The following is a 20,002-nucleotide window of genomic DNA, read 5'->3' as shown; positions in this document are numbered from 1 at the left end:
TTCTGGGGCTCCTGCGGACTGCAATTCCCCAGCTGCCTATTACCCAGTACCTGGCTGGACACAAAAATTGGGCAAAGCCCATCTCGTTTTTTTTTTTTAATAATTTCATGAAATTTATGAAATAATTAAAAAAAGGGCTTCCCTATATGTTTGGTTCTCAGCCGGGTACAAATAGGCAGCTGGGGGTTCGGGGCAACCCATACCTGCCTGCTGTACCTAGCTAGCATACAAAAATATGGCAAAGCCCACGTCACTTTTTTTTTTAGTTTTTTGGCAAAGGTGAAGGTAACACCAAGCAGTGGGGGTTAGCAGCCAGTAGCTGCTTGGATTACCCTTAGCTAGCAATAGGAAATGCAGCAGGAGCTGTGATAACACGCTCAGGGATCGCCTTTGCTGGGTTCAAAGGGCACGTATTCACCTCAGGCAGACAGCCGAATTCAAGGTGTAACTGACGCTTGGTCAGGTTTATTGCAGTGAAGCATAAACAAAAGAAAAACACCAACAAAATAAATCCTTGCCTGTTCGGCGCTAACTATACAGGATGATATCCTAACTACCAACTGGAGGGCTTCTCCCTTCCAGCTAAACCATACAGACATAAAGCACTGCTCCCACTCACAAGTGTCTCCTACACAGACAGGCGTTCTGTGTTCCCAGCTGGAGCAGCCTCCCCCAACTTCCCAAACTCCTTTTACATCAGTCCTTCACCTCCCATTAATCCATTAGTAACCAGGTGATTCTGACCAGGCTAAGTCACATAGGACCGATACCGGGGTGAGATATACCTGCACTCATCCACTAATCCCACATGAATCTCACATATCCCCCCCTCTGCTCAGACCACCCCGGCTGAGCAACGGCACCCACAAAACAGTGCACACGAGACAGGGCGTCAGCATTCCCCATCTGCACCCCAGGGCGGTGCTCCACCGTAAAACGTTAGGCCTGAAGTGCAAGGAACCACCGGGTCACTCGGCCATTCCGTTCCCTATTTAAGTGCATCCACTTGAGAGGGGCATGGTCAGTGACCAGCCGGAATTTCCTTCCAACCAAGTAATATTTAAGGGACTCTAGAGCCCACTTAATGGCTAAGCATTCTTTTTCCACTATTGCATAGTTTCGTTCATGCTTATTTAGTTTCCGACTAAGATACAAGACAGGATGTTCCTCTCCTTCCTTCAGTTGGGACAAGACAGCCCCTATACTGATGTCAGAAGCGTCCGTTTGGACCACAAACTCACTATGGACGTCAGGAGTCATTAGCACAGGTTGAGAGCAAAGAGCTAGTTTTAAGCTACGGAAGGCTTCTTCGCCTGCCGAGGTCCATTTGATCATGACCGAGTCTTTCCCTTTGGTAAGATCGGTCAGGGGAACAGCGGTAGCTGCAAAATTGGGAATGAACCGCCTGTAATAGCCGGCTATTCCCAAAAAAGCTCTCACCTGCTTCTTGTTGACTGGTTGCGGCCAGTTCTGAATGGATTGTATCTTGTCAATCTGGGGTTTTACAATTCCCCTCCCAATCACATATCCCAAATACCGGGCTTCTTCCAGCCCGATATGACATTTTTTGGGGTTTGCTGTTAGACCTGCCGCCTGCAGGTCCTCAATTACGGCCTGTAGGTTCTGGCGATGTGTCTCCCAGTCCAGACTGTATATGGCGATGTCATCCAAATACGCCGAAGCATACTGCCTATGGGGCCTCAGGACTCGGTCCATCAACCTTTGAAAGGTTGCCGGCGCCCCGTGAAGTCCAAACGGCATATACACATACTGGTATAAACCGTCCGGCGTAGAAAAAGCAGTTTTCTCTTTAGCGGCCTCCGTTAGCGGGATCTGCCAATAGCCCTTCGTTAAGTCTAGGGTCGTGATATACCGGGCTTTTCCAAGCCGATCTATTAACTCATCGACCCGTGGCATAGTGTAGGCATCAAATTTGGAGACCACATTTAGTCTCCTGAAGTCATTGCAGAATCGAATGGAGCCGTCTGGTTTCGGTATTAACACAATTGGACTCGACCAGGCACTATGCGATTCCTCGATTACACCTAAAGGCTACTTTACACACTGCGATATCGGTCCCGATATCGCTAGTGTGGGTACCCGCCCCCATCTGTTGCGCGACACGGGCAAATCGCTGCCCGTGCCGCACAACATCGCCCAGAGCCGTCACACATACTTACCTGTCCGGCGACGTCACTGTGACCGGCGAACCGCCTCCTTTCTAAGGGGGCGGTCCGTGCGGCGTCACAGCGACGTCACTGAAGCGTCACTGAACCGCCGCCCAATAGCAGCGGAGGGGCGGAGCTGAGCGGGACGTAACATCCCGCCCACCTCCTTCCTTCTGCATAGCAGCCGGGAGGCAGGTAAGGGGAGCTTCCTCGTTCCTGCGGCGTCACACGCAGCGATGTGTGCTGCCGCAGGAACGAGGAACAACTTCGTTACTGCTGCAGTATTGATTTTTAAGAATGGACCCCCATGTCGCCGATTAGCGATTTTGCACGTTTTTGCAACGATGCAAAATCGCTTATCGGTGTCACACGCAACGGCATCGCTAATGCGGCCGGATGTGCGTCACAAATTCCGTGACCCCAACGACTCCGCATTAGCGATGTTGCAGCGTGTAAAGCCCCCTTTACTCTAACATGGTCTTCACTTCTCGGGAGACAGCTTCCCGTCGAGCTTCCGGTATTCTGTAGGGCTTTACCTGAACTGTTACCCCAGGCTCTGTTATGATATCATGTTTAATGAGACTGGTCTGCCTGGGATTTTCTGAGAAAAACTCGTGATTGTTGATTACAAACTGCTTGACGTCTGTCTTTTGCTGCTCTCACAGTGTCTCCGCAATCCCGACCTCCGGTATGGTCTGCTTGCAGACCGGAAGGGCCAGACCTGCTGACAGAGCTGGATGGTCCTTCCAGGGTTTTATCAGATTCACGTGATAAATCTGTTCAGGCTTCCTTTTACCAGCCTGGTACACTTTGTAGTTTACCTCACCCACCCGTTCCATAATTTCAAAGGGGCCTTGCCACTTTGCCAGGAATTTGCTCTCTGCCGTGGGGACCAGTATCAACACCCTATCTCCGGGTGCAAAAGTACGGATCTTGGCCCCCCTATCATAAATCCTTTTCTGTGCTCCTTGAGCCAGTATCATATTCTCTTTAACGATGGGCATCACTGCCGCAATACGGTCCTGCATTTGGGTTACATGGTTTATTACGCTTTTGAACGGGGTGACCTGTCCCTCCCAGGTTTCTTTAGCGATATCTAACAGTCCACGGGGACGTCGGGCGTACAGAAGCTCGAAAGGAGAGAACCCGGTGGAAGACTGGGGCACCTCCCGGATGGCAAAAAGCAAATACGGGAGTAAGTAGTCCCAGTTCTTCCCGTCCTTGTCTATCGCCTTACGGAGCATCTGTTTCAAGGTTTTGTTAAACCGTTCGACCAGTCCGTCCATTTGAGGGTGATACACGGAGGTGCTTAACTGTGCTATTTGTAACAGCCTGCAGAGCTCTTTCATTACTTTGGACATAAAGGGGGTTCCTTGGTCTGTGAGTATTTGTTTTGGGACACCGACCCGACTAAACACATGGACCAGCTCCTTGGCAATGGTCTTGGTGGCCGTGTCACGCAAAGGGATGGCCTCGGGGTAAAGAGTGGCATAATCCAAGATGACAAGTATGTGCTGGTGTCCTCGTGCAGACCTGGGGAGGGGTCCAACTAAATCCATCCCAATCCTCTCAAACGGGATCTTGATGATAGGCAGAGGTACTAAGGGGCTACAGAAACGGGGTCTAGGTGCAGAGATTTGGCAGTCGGGACAAGACTCACAATAGGTGCGAATATCGTGATGCATGCCTGGCCAAACAAAACAGTGTAATATCCTTTCGGTAGTTTTCTGGACCCCCAGGTGTCCCCCCATCACGTGTCCGTGTGCCAGGTCCAGCACTCTCCGCCTGTAGGACCTCGGCACAACCAATCGTTGTACCGTTTCGTCCCCCTTCTTCTCTATCTGATAGAGAAAGTCATTCTCCAGGGCCATGTAGGGGTAAGCCAGCCTAGTACCTGCATCCACCTGCACCCCGTTTATCATTGTAACATTTTTTATAGCCTGAGAAAGGGTAGGATCTCTTATTTGCTCACTTTGAAAGTCATCTTTCTGGACTTCCGAATTCAGCCAACGGGAAGGGGGACAGCGGCCTGTGTCCGCGTCTACCCTGGATTCATCGGAATCACCAGCCAGAACTGAAAATGGGAACTGGAGGTTGTTTTCAGCTGATTCCTCCTTTGAATCCTCTTGTGGGGCATCCTCTAGTGGCTCCGGGCCCACACAAGGTGTGGGAGAAGAATCATCTGTGCGGCTACCCTGGGGTACTAATTGGTTCTCCCACAACTGCCAAAAGTGGGGAAAATCCCTGCCCAAAATGACATCATGTAATAATGCTGGGACTAGTCCCACCTTATGATACACAGACCCATAGGGCGTAGTAATGCAGGAGACCGTTGTGAGGTATGAGCAGGTGTCTCCATGCACACATGTAACAGAAAATGTATCTGACGGTCCCTTCGGGACTGCTACCAGACTGGCCTTTACCAGAGTCACCACACTCCCCGAGTCCAACAGCGCAACAACAGTATTGCCATCGATGGACACTTCACACAGGTGTTTTTTCATATCGCCTTGACATGCAGCAATATACACTACCCGTGCACCCATAGCCATGCGTTTTTCAAAGTCTGTGACATCGCACTGCATCGGTTCTGTAGTTACTGGACAGTTCGCCCACCTACCGGCAGCGGAAACACCTCACAGGCCCCTTGCTAAGACCATAGTTTGGCACCTTAGGCCGCACAGGGCCAGCAGTCCTGTTTTCCTCCCCTCTAGACCCTGGAACAGTCTTACCAGATCCTCGGCGAGAAGGGGAAGAGGGAGGATGTGTAGCATCGTCCATAAGTCCTTCTGCCAAAGAATAACGCTCCACTAGATCCACTAGCTGATCCGCTGTCGTGGGGTTTCCATGGCTTACCCATTTTCCCAGAGCTGGTGGTAGAGCTCTTAGGTACTTATCGAGGACGATTCTTTGGATCATCTCTGGCGCCGTCAAGACCTCGGGCTGTAGCCATTTCTTGGTCAAGTGAATAAGGTCGAACATCTGTGACCGCGTTGGTTTATCGGGCTGATAAGTCCATTGGTGAACTCTTTGTGCTTGCACGGCCGTCGTCACTCCCAGCCAGGCCAGGATCTCGGCTTTTAATTTATCAAAGTCATGCGCCGCTTCAGGCTCAAGATCAAAGTAGGCTTTTTGGGCCTTACCTGCCAGAAACTGGGCAAGCCAGCCGGCCCATCGCTCCTTTGGCCACTTTTCCCGCTCCGCCGTCTGTTCAAACATGGTCAGGTAAGCTTCCACATCGTCCTCTGTGGTTAGTTTCTGCCAGTACTGACTCACATGAATCACCCTCTGGTCAGCCTCCGCATTACCCTCAGGTACGGTCGCCAGACGCTGCGCCACCTGCTGCAAAAGTAGGCGGTCTCTAACCGTCGATTCCACCAGTTCCTTCAACTGTGCTAACATCAGGCGATTAGCTTCTTGCTGCACAGCTGTGGATTGGACCAGCACTTTCACCACGTCATCCATTATGAGACGTATTAACGTGCTGCCCGCATTCTCCACCACAGTGTGATAACACGCTCAGGGATCGCCTTTGCTGGGTTCAAAGGGCACGTATTCACCTCAGGCAGACAGCCGAATTCAAGGTGTAACTGACGCTTGGTCAGGTTTATTGCAGTGAAGCATAAACAAAAGAAAAACACCAACAAAATAAATCCTTGCCTGTCCGGCGCTAACTATACAGGATGATATCCTAACTACCAACTGGAGGGCTTCTCCCTTTCAGCTAAACCATACAGACATAAAGCACTGCTCCCACTCACAAGTGTCTCCTACACAGACAGGTGTTCTGTGTTCCCAGCTGGAGCAGCCTCCCCCAACTTCCCAGACTCCTTTTTACATCAGTCCTTCACCTCCCATTAATCCATTAATAACCAGGTGATCCTGACCAGGCTAAGTCACATAGGACCGATACCGGGGTGAGATATACCTGCACTCATCCACTAATCCCACATGAATCTCACAGAGCCCATGCATATTTTTTTTAATTATTTATTTAAATAACTAAAAAAAAAAAAATGGGCTTCCCTGTATTTTGATTGCCTGACATCACAGTACTGTAAAAATAAATAAATCATTAAAAAAAAATGACATAGCGCTCCTCAGTATTTTTGATTCTCAGCGCAGATAAAGCAGATGGCTAGGGGCTACCACCCCCAATCTGCCTGATTTACTTTGGCTGGCAATCAAAATACATGAAAGCTCATTCATTTTTTTTTTTAAATAAAAAAAAAATGCGTGGACTTCTGCCGTAATTTAATCGCCAGACAGGTGGGGGCTGGGATTCTCGGCAGCCCGCAACCGTCCCTGGAAATGGCACATTGTTTCTTAGCGCCATTTTCAGGTGCTATACCCAGCTCGTCCAGTGACCGTGGTGGCTCGCTGGGTAATAAAGGGGTCAATACCAGCTTTGTATTCTCAGATGGCACTAAGCCCGAAATTCATTGTCTCACGCCAAATTAGACATGACCACCATGAATTTCTCGGAAACAGTAAAAAAAACACAACACCGAGATACATTTTTTCTTAGAAATAAAACAAAAAAAACATTTAGAGACTCCATCTTTATTATAAAAAAAATCCTTAGTCCGAAGTAATCCACTGGAACAGCAATGTGAACTCTGCTTCATCACTGTGCACAGACAGTGTCTATACAGTGAGAAGCAATGCGCAATGTCAACTCTGCTTCATCACTGTGCACAGACAGTGTCTATACACAGTGAGAAGCAAAAAGCAAAGTCAGCTCTGCTGCATCACTGTGCACAGTGTCTATAGACAGTGAGAAGCAAAGCGCAATATGAACTCTGCTTCATCACGGTTCACAGACAGTGTTTATACACAGTGAGAAGAAAAGCGCAATGTGATCTCTGCTTCATCACTGTGCACAGACAGTGTCTATACACAGTGAGAAGCAAAGCGCAATGTCAACTCTGCTTCATCACTGTGCACAGAGAATGTCTATACATGGTGAGAAGCACAGAGAGCCATGTCAGGTCTGCTACATCGCTCTGGACAGAGCGATAAAGCAAAGGCTGACAGTGAGGGGATGATTGCACTTGTGTCTCGCATTGCATCACCCCACTTTCAGGACAGGAGCGCCTCAGCTGCATGGATATACATGCAGCTGACCCGATGCCATTGGGAGTTTTTGCGCCATGATGCGATGACACTTGCATCACAGAGCACCAGGACCTGTGATGACGTCATACTCGCGTGACCAGTCTGCAGCCAATGAGGTAATACAACATTTACACGTGACTGGTAACATGGGTATGACGTCACGGCAGGTCCTTTTAGCCAGAGGTGCTTACCGGGGAGAACAGCAATGATCGGACGGACGTGGAAGCAGAAGCTCTCGGAGACGCGTCACGGGACCTGTAAGTATGATCATAATGTTGTTTTAATAACGTTCTTTTTTTTTTTAACAGCCCCTGGACCCGAACTGTAAAGCTAGGTACACACGGGGATTACTGCGATCCCCTCACATGACATTCTGCTCACGCTGGCAGTACAGCAGAGCCAAGTGTCATGCTAGTGTCCCTGCAACTGAGGTCCGACTGTGAGAGCGGACCTCAGCTGCGGGGGGGGCGGGTCAGTGCTGAGAAGGGGCGGGCTGGCACCGAGGAGGGAAGGGAGGGATTTTTCTCCCTCTCTCCTCAGTAGCCGGCTATTGTCATTCTCGCACTGCACTATCTGTACACCGGTGTATTGCGAGTGCAGTGCGATTTTTCTCTCGCCCCATACACTTGAATGGGTGCGAGTGAAAGAGTCTCTCATTACAATCGCAGCATGCTGTGATTGTTTTCTCGGTCCGATTAGGGCTGAGAAAATAATCGCTCATGTGCTCTGACAAACCGGCTAATATTGGTCCGAGTGGAATGCGATGTTTTATCGCACTCCACTCGCACCGTTTTTATCGCCATGTGTTTTAGGCCTAACACGAACTGTAACATGAACGTCCCAGAAAGCTTGTGTTCGGGGTCGTGTGCACGAACACCATGTGTTTGGTACGGACCCCGAACTTTACAGTTTGGGTTCACCCATCCCTAACCTTGTACTTTGGTCTCAGTGATCCACCTAGCCTCCTTTCTTAATAGGATGTTATGAAGACCACCACCTTCTCGGGGATATACAGCCTTTTCTAACCCTGAAAACGAAAGTACCTCAGGATTTCCCGTATATATTTCTCTAACATGTCTAATTAACCATAGTATGCCTTTTCCAGAGAGAATGGAGTTATAATGTTCTCTAAACCTCACAAACGGCGGTCTTTTTGTTTTCTGTATATAGAAAAATCCACAGGGACAAAAGATCAAATGAACAACATAATTAGTTTTCCAAGATATAAAATCTTTGACCTGATGAGCCTTATTTCCAATTTTTATGGGGTTAGTTGATAAATGGAATGTACAAAATTAAGTTTCCACATTTGAAATTTCCTAGCGGACTCATTTTCTGCAGTTCTTTTTTGTAGTAACAGGATATCCTTTTAAATTTTGACATCTTTTATAGGTGATCATAGGTTTTAGAGATACCATGTCTTTTAAATCGCTATCACCTGCTAGAATGTGCCAAATTACATTATCCAGTGATCCAAACTTAAAATTAAAATAGAACCTTTTACTGTCCTTATGTTTTGGTTTCACATTTTTACTCTTTCTTTTAACTGGATTTTTTTGAGTTCAGAGATAGCCTTCTGAAATGACTCCTCAATTAATTTTTTAGGGTACCCTCTTACGTGGAATCTCTTTTAATTCATTATCCTGTGACAAGAAATTATTCTCATTATTGTTTATTCATTTTAAGCGTAAAAACTGACTGTAAAGGAGGGATCTCTTTGTGTGACCAGGATGTGCATAATGTAGCAGCATAATAGTGGAGGTGGGTTTTCTATATACCTCTCTTTCAATTTTCCCTCCCTTACAGTCAGCTTGATCTCCAGAAAATATGCTGCCATAATGGAAGCTTACCAGCTTCCATTATGCTCATTTTCTTTTTGTTCATCTGGGTGTGTACTTTCCACACACTATTATGCTATCCAACCATGAAAAGATAGCGTTGTAGCTCAAAAAGTAGACGCCCACAGTTCTGACCAAGATGAAACTCTAATGTGGAATGTCAGAACTGTGCCAGCTTGATACTTACCCATCCTTTGTCCTCAGCTTCTCCTGCAATGCTCCTCACCAGGGCGGGCTACAGGTTTTTGTGGGCCCTGGGCGACAGTCTCAGTGGGCCCCATCCACACATAGACATGCACAGATACATACACAAACAGGCATACATACACATACATATTTAAAGAGAAATTCACAAAACCACATATAAATAGACATAAATCTAGACACAGTCATATACACTGACACACAGACACACATCATATATGCACACACAGACATATTAGAGATAATTCAAATATTGGGAAGCCGGCAATAGCCTCATTCACATCCCCCGCTTGTCTCCATTCAGCTCCTCCTGGGCATGTGTCTATACCACACTGATTGGTGGCTGTCACTAACAGACATGGCCGCACATAGAGCACACTGACACTGCAGTATATACATCACAAGAGAGGCTAGGGACATACACATTACTGGGGGGCACACATATTACTGAGGAAAGTGGTATACATCAATGGTGGTATTCAGCTCTAGAGGGGGGCAGTGGCTCTGGGGTGGGGGGACAAACAGCTCTGAGGTGAGGTTGACATGCAGCTCTGGGGGTATACAGCTCTGGAATGGGGGGACATACAACTCGGGAGGGGTATGCAGCACTAGGGTGGAGAGGACATACAACTCTGGGGGTATAGTAGTGTGCAGCCCCCATATTCCTCCATATAGTGTTATGAAGCCCCCATAGTCATCCATATAGTATTATGTAGCCCCCATGTAGTATTATCCAGCCACCATATTGCACTATGCAGCCCCCATATGGCACTATGCAACCACCTAATGGCATTATGAAACCCCCATATGGCACTATGCAACCCCCATATAACCTTAAGCAGCCCTCATATAGAACAATGCAGACTCAGATAGCATTAGGCACCCTCATGTAGTATACAGCCCCCATATAGCACAATGCAGACCCATATAGCATTAGGCACCCTCATGTAGTATACTGGCCACATATAGCACAATGCAGACCCAGATAGCATTAGACACCTTCATGTAGTATACAGGCCACATATAGCACAATGCAGACGCAGATAGCATTAAGCATCCTCATGTAGTTTACAGCCCCTATATAGCACAATGCAGACCCAGATAGCATTAGGCACCCTCATGTAGTATACAGCCCCCATATAGCACAATGCAGATGCATATAGCATTAGGCACTCTCATGTAGTATACTGGCCACATATAGCACAATGCGGACACAGATAGCATTAGGCATCCTCATGTAGTATACAGCTCGTATATAGCACAATGCAGACCCAGATAGCATTAGGCACTCTCATGTAGTATACAGCCCCCATAGTTGTCTGGACACACTGATTGAATACATACTCACTTTTCCTCATTTCCCCGCTGATCTCCTCACCACGTCCACTGCTGTTGCTCTGACCTAACTGGCCTAGCTTTCAGTTGTATCGGCAACTGCGATGGCAATACAATTTAAGGTGCGATCCTCGCCGGGGGGAGGCCGGTGACAGCGCGGGCACCGGGGCCCAGGGCCCTGGCATGTGATCGGATCTGCCAGGTGGTGATGCCGGCCCTGCTCCTCACTATTCCTGCTTCTAAGACATTGTGATCTACTGTCTGCCTCCTCTTTTGGCACCTTACTAATAAGTTTTGGGAAGGAGGCATTGTCAGTGTGCTCACCATATCTGGATTCCCATAAGTTTATTTTTCCATAGATAAAATAGTATGGCTTGGTTTTTTTGCAGAACAAACTGTAATTTTTAGTGGAACCATTTTTGAGAACTTTTTGATCACTGTTTCATTTTTCTTTTGCTAGGAGGCATGAAAACAAACATTAAGGCTATGTGCCCACGGGACTATGTACCTGTGGATATATCCGCAGGTATGTCCGCAGGTTTCCTGCAGCAGCTCACCGGAATCCGCAGCTATCCATAGCTGCAGGATTCCAGCGAAATATCTGCGGAAAACCTGCGGACATTCATGCGACTTACCTGCGGAAGTCCCGGCCTCTATTTTCATAGTGGAAAGGCAGGAATTCCGCAGGTAATTCCGCAGGAATAATTGATATGAAATTACGTGCGGCTGCGGGACATCCGCAGCATGTTCTGCAGCCGCACATACCGCAGCATGGACACAGCACTCCCCATGTCCCATAGGATAATATGGGGAGTGTCTGTACTTGCTAAAACCTGCGGATTTATCCAGAAAATACAGATAAATCTGCAGATTTTCCGCGGCAAATTCCGTGGGTACATAGTCCCGTGGGCACATAGCCTAAATCTGGAATTGTTTTTACATTTTATTTTTACAGAGTTCACTGGGCAGTATAATTGACATGGTAACTTTCCAACCCAAGTGTGCAATATAATAATAATAATAATTTTATTCATTTATATAGCGCTATTAATTCCACAGCGCTTTAGCAATTACGTGCATTCTCCTTATGAGATGTAGCCTGACTCTGAATAAGGCTGCTTTCACATCAGCGTTTTTTTGATGGGCGACAAAAAAATAGCAAACGCATGTGACCAGATCCTTTACAAATGGTTTGTCATTTCAATGCTTTTTCAATTAAATCGTGGTAAGATGCGTTTACATGCACTTGCTTGCATCATATACTGGATCCATTGGTTTGTGTCTTTTTAGCTTATTTGAAAAACGCTACTTGTAGCGTTTTTGAGCTGCGTACAAATACTGCATGTCACTGGATCCTGAGTGTACCGCATGCAAGCTCATGTGAACGGTGGTATGCTGATTGAAAGGATCCTATTTGCTGTACTGAGCATGCCCAGAAACAAACCAGTCTGGTGTGATATTTATTCTCTCTCTCGCTCTCTCTTTCTCTCTCTTTCTCTTTCTCTCTTTCTCTCTTGCTCTCTTTTTCTCTTTCTCTCTTTTCTCTCTTTTCTCTTTTTCTCTTTTTCGTTCTCTTTCTCTTTTTCTCTCTCTCTCTTTTTCTTTCCCTTTCTCTTTCTCTCTGTCTCTGTCTCTCTCTTTATCTCGTTCTCTCTTTTTCTCTCTTTCTTTCTCTCACTCTTTCTCTCTCTCTCTTTCTCTCATTAACTACAAGTGAAAGGATCCTGTAAAATAACACTTGCGTTTGCATGCGTTCAACACTAAATAAACAGGATCCAGTCATATCCGCTTTGCGTTTTTTTGAATGCTGATGTGAAAGCAGCCTAATTCTGCACTGTTCTGGGTGGATAATTTTATGCATTACTTTTAATCTGTTCACTAGAATTTTGGTTAATATTTTATCTAAATTTAATAAGAAGATGGGTCTATAGGGTGCTTTACACGCTGTGACATCGCTACCGATATATCGTTGGGGTCATGTCGTTAGTGACGCACATCCGGCGCCGGTAGCGACATTGCAGCGTGTGACACCAAGGAGCGACAATCGAAAAATCGTTCTAAAACGGTGATCGTTTACACGTCGCTCATTTCCTTAATATCGTTGCTGCCACAGGTACGATGTTGTTCGTCGCTCCTGCGGCACCACACATCGCCGCGTGTGACACCGCAGGAACGACGAACATCTCCTTACCTGCGTCCACCGGAAAAGAAGGAAGGAAGGAGGTGGACGGGATGTTACGTCCCGCTCATCTCCGCCCCTCCGCTTCTATTGGCCGGCCGCTTAGTAACGCCGCAGTGACGTTGCTATGACGCCGAACGCACCTCCCCCTTGAAGGAGGGATTGTTTGGCGGTCACTGCGACGTCGCTGACAAGGTATGTGTGTGTGACGCTGCCGTAGCGATAAGGTTCGCTACGGCAGCAATTACCACAAGTCGCACGAACGACGGGGGCGGGTGCTATCGCGCTCGACATCGCTAGCAATCGCTAGCGATGTCGCAGCGTGTAAAGCACCCTTATGGGTCTATGATGCACAATCTTCGGTAGCCTTATTTGATTTTAGTATTATCACAATATTTGCATCTTAAAAAGATTCAGATAACATTTCAGGATATTTTTATAAAGTTGATAGCCTGTTTAGAGAACTAATATAGGGAAAAAGGCCCCGAGAATCAGACTGGAGATTCTGCAGAGGGCTAAGAGGACGGGAAATTTGGCGGTCCCAAATCAATGAGTGTACTTTGTGGCAGCCCAACTTCAACACATTCGTTAATGGAATGAGAGGGAAGGGGTATTCAATACTTTTTATGACAACAATATTTTACAACAGATTTATATATGGGTGGCTCAAAGGTTAGCACTGCAGTCTTGCAGCGCTGGGGTCCTGGGTTCAAATCCACCAAGAACAACATATGTGAGGAGTTTGTATGTTCTCCGCGTGTTTGCATGGGTTTCCTCCGGGTTCTCCAGTTTCCTCCCACACTCCAAAGACATACTGATAAGGACCTTAGATTGTGAGCCCCAATAGGGAGAGTGTTGCTGTTGTATGTAAAGCACTATAGAATTAATAGCGCTATATAAGTGAATAAATATTATTATTATTATTACTGCCTGTATGGCACTGCCTTTTTTTATTTAAATTAAGTTCTGGAGGCAAACTCTCATGAGGATCAGCATCCTTTCTGTAGTTCTTAAAAGCTCATTTACATAAAAGAAAAATGTTGATCACAGAAATCAAGGTATTATATATCTTTAATAGAAGTAATGTAGCATACAAAGCTTTAGCCTTCAATGTATTTGTTTAATATGTTTTCAATCTGGCTCTGTTTATTTAACAGGCTCAGAAAGTGTATTTTACCCTCTGAAATGACTATGGCTGGTAATTATCTAGAAAGAACACTATTAAACAGTTCAGAAGTTGAGGAGCTGGAAAATGAAAGAAAAAGTGGAATAGATGATTGGGAGGAGCACAGCAGTGAATCAAGTTACTTGTATGAGGTAAATAGAATTTATTTACATCAAAATATTACATATCTCTTGCCACTTAAAGGGAACCTGTCACCAGTTTTTCAGCTTCCAAAGAAATCCCATCATCTTAATCTACTAACCCGGCTTTTTTTTAATTATTTAAATAAGTAATTAAAACCAAATGGCATGAGGTCCAACACATTTTCGATACCCAGCCAAGAGAGTGCTGAGGGCTGATATTCTCCGACTGGAAAGGCCCATGGCACTGCAGCCAAAAAATAGCAGCCCGCTTAAGCACCCCAAGATTTGGCGCACCTATTAAATGTGCCCATCTTGGTGCTTTACCCCGCTCATTCCGATTGCCCTGGTGCGGTGGCAATCGGGGTAGTATGAGAAGAGAATGACATTTGTGATCTGATAAAAAAAATCACAGCTGACATCAAGCCCAAAGTTAGTAATGGGGAGGGGTCATTACTAATTGTATAAATAAAAAAGAAATAAAGACAAAACAAAATACATTTGAGAAAAAGGGTGTTATTTAAAAAGAAAAACATAAATAACACCCTTTTTCTCAAATGTATTAACCCAAATTACGGGATTATGCTATGTGCGCATGTTAAGTATTTGGTTGTAGACATTTGTGCACCATATCTGCATCTCCTGGCAAAGAAAGGCACCAAAAATGTGTCAAAAACACCGCGTTTTTGGTGCATTTTTTTGCCAGGAGATGCAGATTTGGTGCAGGAATATCTGCAACCAAGTACTCAATGTGCGTACATAGCCTAAACTGGTAATTCAGCATTGAGTTCACCTGAGTTCACAGCTGTGGTTCCCATAGTACGTGAGCTGTGAACTCACCTTAGGTGAACTCATTCAGCTCAGTGACTTCATCTCAGTTGAACTCATTGAAATCAATGCCGAATTACTGGATTAGGCAATGTGCGCACATTGAGTAATTGGTTGTAGACATTTTTGCACCAAGTCTGCATCTCCTGGCCAAAAAGTGCAACAAATATGTGATGCATTTTTTACTTGTTTTCAGTGCATTTTTTTCCCAGGAGATGCAGATTTGGTGCAAGAAATGTCTGCAACCAAATACTCAATATGTGCACATTGCCCAATCTGGTAATCTGGCAATAAGTTCACCTGAGGTGAGTTCAATGAATTCACCTGAGGTCACAGATGGGGTACCGTGGGAACCACAGTTGTCACCTCAGGTAAACTCATTAACACCTCACATTACCCCGATCACTACTGCACCAGGGCAATTGGGACGAGCTGGGTAAAGCGCCAGGATTGGTCATCTAAGGGATGCACCAGTTCTAAAGTGGTTAGCGGGCTGCTATGTTTAGGCTGGGGAGAGTCCAATAACTATGGGATTATCAAATTAGGCAATGTGTACATGTTTAGTATTTGGTTACAGACATTTCTGCACCAAACCTGCATCTCCCGGGGGAAAATAATGCACCAAAAACATGATGCATTTTGTACTTGTTTTTGGTGCGTTTTTCTGCCAGTAGATGTAGATTTGATGCAGAAATGTTTGCAACCAAATACTCAACGTGCACATAGCCTAATCCGTTAATCCCTCATTGAGTTCACCTGAGGTGAGGTCACTGAGTTCATTGAGTTCACCTGAGGTCAGTTGACCTGAGTTCACAGCTGGGGTGCCGTGGAAACTGACAGCTGTAACCTCAGGTGAACTCCCTGACCTCACAACTGCGGCTCCATCAGGGTGTCCTTGGCTGCCCCAGTAAGCCTTTATATTTTCTAATCTGACTGCGCACTTTGACTCAGGATGTAGCAGAACCAAGATTATTGTGGGACCTCGTGTGGGTTAAGTCAGAGATGCAGGGGTGTTTTGGGATTAATTGGAGAAAGAAGGGAGTTATTTGTTGCTTCTTTTTAAATAAAGGGTTTTATTTCTGTTTTTGTTTTTATTTCTTTTTTATTTACATAATTAGTAATGCGGGGAGGGAGTCTCATAGAAACCTCCCCAATACTAACCTCGGGCTTGATGTCAGCTGTGATTTTTTTTTTTTGACAAATCACATCTCTTATTAACCTCTTATATTACCCTGTTTGCCATCACACCAGGGCAATCTGGATGAACTGGGTAAAGGGCCAGGATTGGCACATCTATTCACCAATTTCGGGGCTGCTGCAGGCTGCTATTGTAAGGCTGGGGAGGGCCCAAGTACCATGGGCCTTCCCAGCCTGAAAATAATCAGCTGTCTGCTTTATCTTGGCTGGGTATCCAAAATGGGTTGGACCCTGCACCATTTGGTTTTTGTTATTTAAATTATTTTAAAAAAATCCACTTTGATACACAGCCAAGGTAATGCACACAGCTGGGGCTGAAGCCTCCAGCTGTCTGTTTTATCTGCGCTGGATGTCAAAATATGGGGGACCCTACATCATTGTTTTCCAATTATTTATCTAGTTTTACACTTCACTTTTCAGACCCAGATGGCTACTCTTAGGGCAACCAATCATAGATGTCGGCACGCCACCAGTCTGACTGTAACCAATCAGAGTTGCTGTTACAGAGGACCGGTGGGGGAAGTAGTGAATATTCATAAGTTTTAAGTATAACTATCCTGCTGTAATCCACATTTTGCAGCCCCCTAGCCCTTACTAACACCATTATATAACACTCAACTTCGGCGTCCGAGGTGGTCTGGTCCTTAACCAGCCTTTTTTTTTTAAAGTCTGGCTGAACCTGAACATCTGAGGGTTCTCCCATCTCTAGTCATGTCCCCTATGCTCCCTACCGCAGCAGCTTTCATAACTGTATGCCAAAATTCCCTTCCTAACCAGCCCTGGATAATGCTTTTCACTTATATTAATGTTTTTTTAAAAAAAAAACAACTTAAGAACTTCACCATTCCTATGCTAATTAGGACCTTGACTAGTTGAAGGGGTGTTCGTTCCCAGACTAGCCCATGTTATCATGCATCTGTGGGCCTTGTAACATGAATTCCATTTACCGGCATCAAGAAATGGAAATATTGCGCATGCGTGCAGCTCATTTCAGCCGTGTCAGTGCACCTCAGAAGCAGGCTGGACTTTTCACAGTTTCATTGTGCATGTTTGGAAGTTCAGAAGATGGCTCACTTACACTTCTTCTGAATTTCTGGTCATACGCAGTGTGCCTAATGAAGCCAGGAAACGTACACCTAGTTGCTGAGGTGCACTGTCGATTTTGCAATGCTCAGGATTTCCAAAAGCAGGTGGTGACACAAAGCTCATTGAAGTCATGTTATTACAGCCACCGGGGCATGATGACATAGAAAGAGGGCCGATTAGTCTGAGCAACTAATGCCCCTTGAACTAGACAAGGTTCTAATTCGCATAGGGACAGCGAGGTTTATAAGTAGTTTATTTTTTAAACATTGATATTAGTGAATGGCATTATACAGGGCTTCTTAGGCAGGGAATTTGGGCATAAAGGTATAAATGCTGCTGGTTAGAGGGCAAAGGGGACCTGATAGGTTCTCTTTAAGGTTTCCAAAATGTATCTATATCTCCCAGATGATTTATGCATTTCCATTACCAGACATCAGCAGAAAATGTGTAGTCTGAGAAAAAATTGATACATTCATTTAGTACATCAGCAAGAAGTAAGGGGTAGATAAAGAGGTACTAAAGATATATACAGTATTATATATGATATGAAGAGTATTTTTTGTATATTACCATACAGTTACATTAGTTTAATATAAAAAAAAATGTTTGCAAAGGTGTATTTGGCCTTTAAGAACTATTTGATAATAAGACTTGATGCAGCTCTATCGCTTATCAAAGATAAAAATATTTTTTTTCCAGTTTACAGATCAGTGTCAAGAGAAGCGAAGAGGTAGAAGAAGCAGAAGGAAAAATCCTCAATTTAGACCGATGCATACCATTCAGCTGTCTCGATATGTTTCCAAAGAAGGTAGATCAAAGTGTTGTAGAGTGTTGCCTATAAACTAATCCAGAAATTTCCAGTTTTTAAGTTAGTAGTTACACAACCGTTTAACAAAAAGGAAGTCAGCATGCAACTGATAAGTCCATTAGATTCAACCCATAACCTAACGTTAATCCAGAGGAAGGCAAACACCCCATGAGTCAGATGCTAGTTGCCCCATATTAGGTGAAATTTCCATCCCAACTCCACGTACAGCAGTGAGACTAGTTCACTGGATCAACTTCCCTTCACAGAATTTAGTACCCATTACCTGTAATACTATATTCGTATATTTCAAGAAAGGCATCCATGCCATCCTTTGAACTTTTTTAGTGAATCAACCATTGCAAAATAATTTGGCAGAGAGTTCCAAGGTCTCACTGCTCATACAGTAAAGAATTGCCATCGGTGATTACACAAGTTAACAGAATTTTTTTTTTTCAAATGTAGACCATAGTGTTTTGCAGATTTTACTCAAATACAAGGTTCTGATTCCAGATAAGAAGTAAAAAAATATGCAATATGTCAAATGTTTTCACAAATGAGAAATTTTTGATGACAGGTTTTAAAATCGATTATGAGGAGTAGTAAAAATTGCTGAAGAGGAGCATGTTTCATGCAGAAAATGAGTATCTTCTATCTAAGAGAGCAATTGTGCAAAATTTTAATTGATAGGGAGAAATGTTCTCTCTTTGGATGCTCTGGAATAGTTATGATAGAATACTTAATAGGTGTGTGTTGAAAAACTACATTCTTGCACTGTATACAAACTTTTGGGAGTGTTGGATGACATATTTAACCAAATCCTTTTTAAAGTTAGTTCACTTCAGGAGAGATGCTTTAAAGTTCCTCTGCCCCTAGTCTTATACTCCTCCTCCAGCAACTTCATCTGTTATCCGCACAACTCCCATCTGTCTTCTCCAGATTGTGAGCTGCCAGCTTCTCCAGTCTTTCATGGAGCATGCCGAAGGTCTAAAATCAGTACAAATCTATGACAGCTTCTTTACTGCTATCATAGACTTGCATTGAGGGCTTGTGACATAACTTCTGGATTCCAGCCAGTCAGAAATTGTGATCAAAAGATGGCTCCATGAATTGGAGCAACCCCGAAAAAAAGGAAAATGCCAGAGCGTAAGTATATTACTAGGGGAAGGCACCACTCCAAAGCTGAATAAAAAACAAATCTGAAGTGGTGCTTCAATAGAGAGAAAATTTCAGCGTCAACAGTTTTTAATTTCTTATTAAGAAGTCTTCTTTTTAATTATATTGATTGGATATTCAGCATTTCTTTTTGCGAATTCAGCATATCTAATTCATGTAATTAAAATGTATATATAATATTATATTATTGCTAGTGATGGGTGGACCCGCAGATATTCGGGATCGGCGGATCCACCATGTTTGTTTTTTAGCTTTTTTTCTTTTAAAAAAAACCCAGTTTGGGCCCAGAATTTATCCTGGATATCTGTCCGGACGCCGGTCCCCATATAGGTATATGGGGACTTGAATCAGGTGCTTAAAAATGGGGATAGAAGGGATAGGGGGTTGGCGTAAGCACTTTTTACTTACCGGTCTCTGCACGGTTCAACTCTGCTTCAGGACCATTCCCACTATTTCCACGGCTGCTCATTATCCTTCAAACATATGCACTGCTTTCGCCGCCCAACGGCAGTGCTGGCGTCTCTGTTTGGAGTCAGACGTGCACCTGTGTGACAGCATGTCTGATTGCTTTCAGTCACAGACAGTGTGTGCGTGTCTAGATTGGTGTAAAAATAAAAAATTGGTGTAGGGTCCCCCAATAGTATGATACCCAGCGTAGATAAAGAATTTGGCTACAGGCTGCAGCCCACAATCAATGCGTGTTATCTTTGCTGTCTATCAAAATTATAGGAACCGCATGTGGCTATTTTTTAAAAAGTATTTA

At 44.9% G+C, this 20,002-nt stretch overlaps 1 protein-coding gene across 5 annotated transcripts in view; it reads left to right on the top strand.

Annotated features, from left to right (window-relative positions):
• The window catches only part of TNRC18 (trinucleotide repeat containing 18), a 1,341,710-nt gene that overhangs the window by 674,609 nt on the left and 647,099 nt on the right, over nt 1-20,002 (top strand). For all 5 annotated transcript variants that reach the window (XM_075317830.1, XM_075317829.1, XM_075317828.1 and 2 more), the window contains 2 exons: nt 14,000-14,159; nt 17,958-18,066. In XM_075317830.1, coding sequence (XP_075173945.1) covers nt 14,000-14,159; nt 17,958-18,066 — 269 coding nt within the window. The remainder of the gene's footprint in view (nt 1-13,999; nt 14,160-17,957; nt 18,067-20,002) is intronic.

Source organism: Anomaloglossus baeobatrachus, chromosome 7 (genome assembly GCF_048569485.1).
Source record: "Anomaloglossus baeobatrachus isolate aAnoBae1 chromosome 7, aAnoBae1.hap1, whole genome shotgun sequence".
Taxonomy (NCBI): Eukaryota; Metazoa; Chordata; class Amphibia; order Anura; family Aromobatidae; genus Anomaloglossus; species Anomaloglossus baeobatrachus.
The sequence above is the reverse complement of the archived record's forward strand: the minus strand, read 5'-3'. Positions and strand labels throughout refer to the sequence as shown.